General features: G+C 39.4%; 1 protein-coding gene across 1 annotated transcript; it reads right to left on the bottom strand.

Annotated features, from left to right (window-relative positions):
- Nucleotides 1-5,306: 5,306 nt before the first annotated feature.
- Nucleotides 5,307-6,926, bottom strand: LOC141829878 (adenine/guanine permease AZG2-like). The gene has a single exon (XM_074717362.1). The coding sequence runs from the start codon at nt 6,924-6,926 to the stop codon at nt 5,307-5,309; it is 1,620 nt and encodes a 539-aa protein (XP_074573463.1).
- Between the last annotated feature and the right edge of the window lie 1,262 nt (nt 6,927-8,188).

The raw sequence follows: 8,188 nt of genomic DNA, 5'->3' as shown, positions 1-8,188 counted from the left end.
CGATATATACCTTCTATACACTAACATCTCTCATCTCATGGCGAAAATTTTAAAAATTCAAATATTTTAGGTCCGTCAATAAGTTTCATCAAAATCCATTGATGGACCTAGAGAGTTCTAATTGGACTCATTTCAACTTCTATAGGTTTTTGCAGTGCTTCGGGAGTTCAAGGGTGTCCTCCGTTATCATCGTAAAGGATTTAATATTTGCTCAAAAGATTTAGAAAATTTTTATACTTTGTGTCAATTTACACAAGTCTATAACTTCGCGTAGAAGACTCAAGACTAAGATTTCTCACTATATATACATTTTACACACTCCACACTTTTATCTCGTTGTAAAATTTTAGAAATCCAAGTCATCTAGGTACATCAATGGATTTTAATCAAAATTCATTATGGACCTAGAGAGCTCCAATCGAACTCATTCTAATTCTTATGGATTTATTAGGTGAATCCAATCTAAATAAGTCTCTTTTACTATTTTAAATCCTCCTAATAGTGCTCAAAATGATTTAAAATTTTTAAAACACCATGGTTTGGTTTTGGACGACCAACACTACAATGATGTTGTATTTAAGTTGTGTTTTTTATTTTTAAAAATTAATATCTAAAGTGATTATTTATTTATTTATATTAATAAAATTAATTATAGTTATTAATTTTAATTTTATTTTTATAATTTTATACTAAAAATAGAAGATATTAAAAATAAAAAATATTTATATTTAATATTTTATTAATCTTCTTTTATATTTTAAATTTTTATAAAATTAAAATTAAATAAATTTAGAGGATTATTTATGCCAATTAAAATGTTATATGTCAATTAAATTTTAATTTAATTTAAGAGAAAAGAATAGAGAGGAAATATATTAGGTGCAAAAGAAAAGAGGATATTACATGCAAAGAAGTAAAAGAAGACAAGAGAAAGAATATTTACATGTAAAAGAGAAAGGATGTAAAGAAAAGAATTAACAATTATCAGAAGGGCAAAAAGAAAATTTGATATGCCCTTTTTTAGAAATTTGAAACTTTAATACGCTTTTGAAAATTCTATAATTTTGGGGGGGGGGGGGGGGGGGGGGGGGGGGGGTCTTTTTGAGAATTCATCCAATTTAAATTAGCTAAATATAAAAATTTAAAGGACGTTGGCCGAGATGAGAATGAGCATCCCAGTAAACCGTATCTTATTACACATGTTCATAATGTTCAACATTATCTTCATAAACGATATTGCTCTATTATAGTAATAAAAACTATGAAAGAGAGCACATGGACTTTTGGTGTTAACTTTATTACACAGCATCATTAATAAGGAAAGGAAGTTCATCAAAATTTTTCGATGTGAGACTATTTTCCATGCATTTCCTTATATAATATTGATTAACAATTAATGTTATTCCGTACCAACTTTAAACAATTAATTTCTCATTCACCCTTAATCGGTTTTGAACAAATTAATAATCTAAATCTATCTACACAAAATGTAAATTTTAATTTTGAAGTCAATTATGATTTTCATCAATTGATGGCACCTTAATTTTTCACAAAACCATATTGATCCTTTTTAAGGCTTCAATATCCAACACCATACACATGATTTTCCCATGCATCTACTTCTTTTATTTCCCTTTCTTCATTTTCCAACGCCAACTTGGATTGAGACGACGACTGGCCGATCGAGAACACGTCTACTTTTCCTTTTCATTTAAAGCTCCAACAGAAGTTTGTCAAACTTCTACGTGCTGAATTTTCGTAGTCAGGAGTCAATAAGGATAAGAATCGATCAACTCTGTTTTCAGTTTAGTAAACTCCAAAACTCTCATTCTTCGTTAAGTTCAAGCTTGCAACTGGAGGCCTATGAGGCCGATCTCCAAAACTCTCATTCTTCGAAGAAGAAGGAGGCCTATGAGGCCGAATCATATATACAAAACTTCTGGAGACTTTTATTTCTTTATATATTCTCATCCACAATTGGAGAACATCACTGAATGCATCAAATTTAAGACTCCTCCTATCCTCCTCATTCTGAATTGTCAATCTGATGTTACCAAGGAAGAGAATTCAAAGACGCAGGCTTTATTTCTTCATTGTTGCCCACAATTGGAGGGCACTGTTTATTTCTTCATTGTTGCCCACAATTGGAGGACACTATTTAATGCATCGCTTTAAGACTCCCATTGCAATCATTTTCTTGTTCACAAATGCAGAGATTTAGAAGAGATTTGGTTCGATATTTCAAGTATTTATCAGGGGAGACGCATGTAATTTTTATCTGAAAATAATAATTGCATTACCATTGGCGATGAGCATTCTTAGAGAGAGCTCAAGGAATTGTGGCCAGGCCAGACAGTCTTGATGGGCCGCTGTCTTAAGTGGGCCTAATTATTGCTGGCCCAGTGCCCATTAAATTTTCATTTAACTTAATTTTTTTTTATTAATTCAATTTGATTTGGTTTTGATTTTGATTTATTTGCTTGAAAATCAATTTGAACCGAGAAATTACGATATAATTTTGTAATATTTTGAAAATAAAATAGGAATCTTAGAGGAGGTTGTTTTAATATTGATAAAATTTAAGAACTTCAGAAAAACAAAGCTAGTACGCAGCATTTTTAAAATTACACTATTATTTATGTTATTTTTTTATTTTACTACAAATATGCAATAGCTCACAACTTAAAGAGAGAAAAAAAGAAATGTTGTAGTTTGTGAAAAATATTTCTCTTAATTTTAGATATACATTTTAAGTAATTTTTACTTGTGAAAAATATAAATTGGTTTAAATCACATTATTTAATTATTTAGTATTGTATTGAAGTATTTGTTGGAAAATGTGAATGGAAAAATGATGGATGAAAAATAACTCAATTCCATTGTGAATGAAATATTAGTCTCACATTAAGAGTTGAGAGACATTAAGGATGGTTTAAATAAATCGCAACTGTAGAAGTTATGGATGTACCCCATAGGAGGAGGTGAGAATTCCAGGATTTGGATTGTACTAACCCAATGTGTTTTATGTTCGAGCACTACCTATACGCACTAAATGGGGGCTAGATATGCCCAAGTCAATTCAATCAATATTTGCCGCCCAAATCTTTTTTGCTATATGCCACTCAAAAGTGTAATGGATGCATTAACATGTGATTAATGGCAAATTCATAACCTTTCAGACAGTAATAACCAACCATTAATGGTACAACTGTCATTAAGCATAAGCACGGTGCTTAGTGGCAACAACCTACTTAAACTCGAGAACTTCTTGTAACTTCCATCAATTCTTGACCGGATTGACATCCTTTCAAGCACTCGTCAACCCACTTGGGCAATCCAGTTTCCCGACTCAACATCGCCTTCCCAACTTGGCATCCCTTTTCGACTCGGACTTAGCAATTTGGCCGACTTTGTAGTCGGGCTACACAACAACTCGACACCCGCTCAAGAAGCATTTGGCGACTTAGACACCGCGACGCTCGGGATCTCTCGGAAGCACTCGGCTTTGGTCGGTGATTTAGCATCCCAACTAAGACTTTACTTCCCACATCAGGCTCAAGAGCATTTGGTCGTCAGACCTCGTGGCACTCAAAGAGTGACATCCCACTTGAACTCGTCACTTGGTGACCTTGACCAGCTAAGTACTCGACAACTTATGCGATTGGAGATGTGGGCATTCGGCAGCTCACATCGGATAACCAAGCAGCTCTGACCTTGATAGCCTAAGATTATTAATTTAGGTCATCTTAACCTATTGTGAAATTTGGATATTGTTGTTCAAGATATGTGAAATAGGTTCAAAAATAGTTGGTAGTGGGATTAAATTATATTATTTTAATATAATTTAATTTGAGTATATTTTTATATTAAATATAAAAATATTTAATATTTTGCACCAGGCCTCCTAAGCGTGCTCGACGAAAATCCATCTGATCGCTCCACTGTCGTGCCACCGCCTCCTCCTCTACCGCGATGCTGCTAAAGAATGGTAGGTGCAATGGTGGAGCCAGGAAATGAGTAGCCTCTGAACAAAACCAAGCTCCCTGGGCTATCTCCTTTTCTTCCTATATTTTTTTAATTTTCTATAATAATTTTAAATGATAAATTTGTTAGGCCCCCCGGCCCGGGCTAAAGCCCCACTGCAGATCCTGAGTGGCTCCGCCCTTGGGTAGGTGGTAGAGCCCCTGACCCTTGTCCTCGTCCTTGTCACTCTCAAGCTCGCCATTAGGGATCATCATGGCTAGCAAAGTTCACCTCATGGAGTTTCCATTGTTGCCCGCGTGATGGTTCGGAGTTTTTCTTGTTTGAATGAATACATGGAAAGAAGAAGGGGTATAACGGAAAAGAGGTACATGATTTGATAATTCTAAAATTTATCTACGTGATTTGAATATTCTAAAATTTTATTTACGTGATTCTGTAAATTATCCAAAAAAAGTTCGTAGTTGGATTAAATTATATTATTTTAATATATTTTAATTTGAGTATATTTTTATATTATGTTGCATTGAGTGTATAGGTTAATCATGCCAAAATGAATTGAAATATTTAAAATAATAAATAATTTATTTTAGTGATAAATAATGAATAATTATAATCTCAATTAAAATTAATTTATTTTTAAATTTATTATTGAGTCAAGTTTATAGAAGTTTAGAGTCATGTATTTTAATTATCTCTAAATGAATATAATTTTTAATTTTATTTCTTTTTGTGAGAATTTTGTCTCTTCTTGGCGAGATTATTTTCTTCTCACAAAGTGACTTTACCCTTTTTGTAGTGGATTTGTAAGTCTTAAAGTAGGAGCATGTTCAATTATGACTATAAACTACATGTAAAAAATAGAGCTATGAATGATTTTCGTAATATAAAAAAGATAGTTTCAAAAGAACATGGACATGGTTGCTACTACTTTTGACACTACTATTAATTAATTAATTAGTTAGTTATTAACACTACTATTAAAATAATAATTGTCTAACAAAAGTACAATGACATAGGCTAGCATTATAAGTACTTTATACCATAAAAATATATTAATTTATTCATGGTTTGTAGGTGGTCTAATTTTATATTCCAAGTGATATTAATTTAATTATAAATGGTATTATTCTTTTGTGTAGATAATACTAAATTCATTTACATATGAATCACATTAAAAATATTAAATTGATTTATAAGGATGAGTTCATATTTGAAAAAGATGATCATATGAATGATTTTGTGTGCAGTTTGTAATCGATCAAAGATAAATCTGAAAATTTTAATCGTCAATAAAATTATTAGAATTTTGAAAAAAAATTTAATCAAACAGTTTGTGCGATGTTCTGTTTTGTAGCCGTGATTTGATCGCCGTCGTCGGCCTTGTTGTTCGTCTTCTTCTGGCAGCTCACGGCCCATGCGTGGACCGCCGCAACGCCGTCGGACAGGTGCAGCGCTATGTGCGTCCCGACGCCGGCGATGATTCCGTACGCGATCGAGTAAGTGAGCGGCATCAGAATCATTGTGAGGAACGCCGGCACCGCCTCCTTCGGCTCCGCCCACTCCACCTCCCTCGCCACCCGCATCATCATCGCCCCCACCAGGACCAGCGACGGCCCCACCGCCCACGGCGGCACGTTCGTGAGCAGCGGCGAGAAGAAGAGAGAGCCCGCGAAGAGGGCCGCCACCGCGATCGCCGTCACCCCTGTCCGGCCGCCCTCCCGTAGCCCCGCCGTGGACTCGATGTACGTAGTCACGGTGGTGGTCCCCAACGCTGCCCCCACGATGGTGGCGCTCGCGTCCACCGCGAACGCCCGGTACTCGCCCTCGAACCCGCCCTCGCCGTCCGCGAACGCGCCGTACTCCGCCATCGAGCACATCGACCCCGTGGTGTCGAGGACGTCGACGTAGAGCAGCGTCGCCACGGCCAGCCACACCTCTTTCCGGGCGAAGCCGGCGAAGCTGATCCTCCCGGCGGTGGTCTCGATGACATGGAAGTCAACGATCTTCTTGAAATAGTCGAAATTGGAGTTCCCATGTTCGGTGTCGGGGAAGGCGGTGACGGCGGTTCCGCGGATCCAGGAGACGACGGTGACGAAGACGATGCCAATGATGGTTCCGCCCTTGACGTCGCGGGCGAGGCACATGGCGGCAAGGAGGAAGCCGGCGGCGCCGAGCCAGAAGGTGGGGCTCTGCAGAGTTCCGCCGAGGCACTCTCCGGTGGAGGGGTCGGTGCGGGAGCAGGCGGCGAGGGCGACGAGGGTGGAGGGGCTGGGACCCACCAGACCAACTCCCACCTGGGCCTGGAGGCCAGTGAAGGCGAGGAAGAGGCCGATGCCGGCAGCGGAGGCAAGGCGGATGGGGCGGGGGATCAGGTGGGCGAGGCGGGAGCGGAGGCCGAGCAGGGAGAGGGCGAGGAAGATGCAGCCCTCGAGGAAAACGGCGGCGAGGGCGGTCTCGTAAGGAACGCCACCAGAACCGTGGAAGCCCACCATGTTGTAAGCGAAGTAGGCGTTGGCGCCCATGCCCGGCGCCAGCGCCAGGGGGAGGTTCGCCACCGCCCCCATAGCGAAGCTGCCGACAACAGCCACGCCGGCCGTGGCCACGACGAGGTCATTCTTGGTCCGCGAAAGGCAGCGCTGGTACCCCGGGTTTCCATCGAACTTGCACTCGGGGCCGGGGGCGGTGGCGGAGGAGTTTGCGGAGGGCAGCGGAGTGCAATCGCGGACGGTGCAGGGGCCGCCGGAGTCAGTAAGGATGGCAGCGTTGACGGAGATGATATAGACCATAGTGAGGAAGGTGGCGGCGCCGGCGCGGAGCTCCTTAGTGAAGGAGGTATCCCGAGCATCGATCTTGAAGTAGCGTCCGGCGGCGCTGTCAGCGAAGGCCCGGTTGAGGGCGGCCTCAACCCGCCGCCACGAGCGCCTCTCTTCTCCTCCTCCCATGATTCTCTACTTCTCTAATGAATCTAAGACTCGAGCTGTTTGCTAATACATTTATACACGATCGAGTTGGTTCAGAGTTAGAACACCAACTCCATTTCTGCGTCAGTTTATTCAGAGGTCAGTAAGCCTGCTTAAAAAATAAAAATAAAAATTAATGTAAAATATATTCTAAGTCAATGTAATATATATTTTCAGGATAGAAAAAAACAAATAATTAAAAACAAATCTCAGTTTAGTTTTGTAGAAGGTAATCACAATATCAAAGGTAGCCATCACAGAATCACAGGATATACACCATGAGATTGGAACAATAGTAGCCAGATCGAATAAGGTCATCAACCAATATCTAGGTGTCATATTATATATATAATAATAGCAGCTCTAACCAAGAAATCTATTCATTGATTCTTGTTCTAAACATAGATTTTTATACTGTGGTTCCAATCTATTGCACCAAATAACATTAATTTTCTAATTTGTTATATGGACAGTCTACCTGATGTCTCACTTGCAACTTTTAAAACCCTGAGTAGGAAAGAACAAACACATGAACAAATAATCGATGCAAAAGTGGCTCAGTTGACCAGCCAAGCATTGCTTAAGTTAGGGGGTGTTTGGTTTAAGGTTCCCCAGATGTAAATGTTCAGTTGAGTTCTCAAAATTTGTGCAATGGACATCATATGGGTGTTTGAGTTTAGATGGTGAATGTACATATGGGGTTGGAGTAATGGAAAATTGGGGGTTGGTTTTGCTAACCTGAAAGTTCAAATTACACATCTACCCTTGTAAAAAATATATAAGAATTTTTTCAAGTTTTTAGTAAGGGTAAATAAGTGAATGGATATCCAAAATACAACTCAACCTCATATTCACCAAACACTTCATTTACATTTATATTTTCTCAACCTTTTCTCAACCCCAACTATACATTTACATATTTTCAACCCCAACTTTCCGTTGAAAAAATAGAACTTAAAACCAAACACCCCCTTAGTCTGGACTATTTTAAACTCTCTATTAGAATCATCCTTGTCAGCCGGTCCCACGCGATCTACCGCCGAAAATCTCGCGGCCGAACTTCCTACGTGGCGCCGCCACGTCACCCCTGGTCCTTTTTTCTTTCGAAGAAGGGTTCTTTAATCTATCAATCGATCAGCAGCAGCAAGCAGCCGCCAACGCACTGGCGAAGCAAAAAAAGAAAACGACGATTGGCTTCCGATCACCTCCCTGCGGAAAGCCAAGTGGTGGTGCTCGATCGGCCT

The sequence above is a fragment of the Curcuma longa genome, chromosome 5 (assembly GCF_044706935.1).
Source record: "Curcuma longa cultivar G26 ecotype Majalengka, Jawa Barat chromosome 5, ITB_CL_G26_1.1, whole genome shotgun sequence".
Lineage (NCBI taxonomy): Eukaryota > Viridiplantae > Streptophyta > Magnoliopsida > Zingiberales > Zingiberaceae > Curcuma > Curcuma longa.
The sequence above is the reverse complement of the archived record's forward strand: the minus strand, read 5'-3'. Positions and strand labels throughout refer to the sequence as shown.

Coding starts and splice junctions, on each gene's coding strand:
- LOC141829878 (XM_074717362.1), bottom strand. CDS start 6,926: ATGGGAGGAGGAGAAGAGAGGCGCTCGTGGCGGCGGGTTGAGGCCGCC.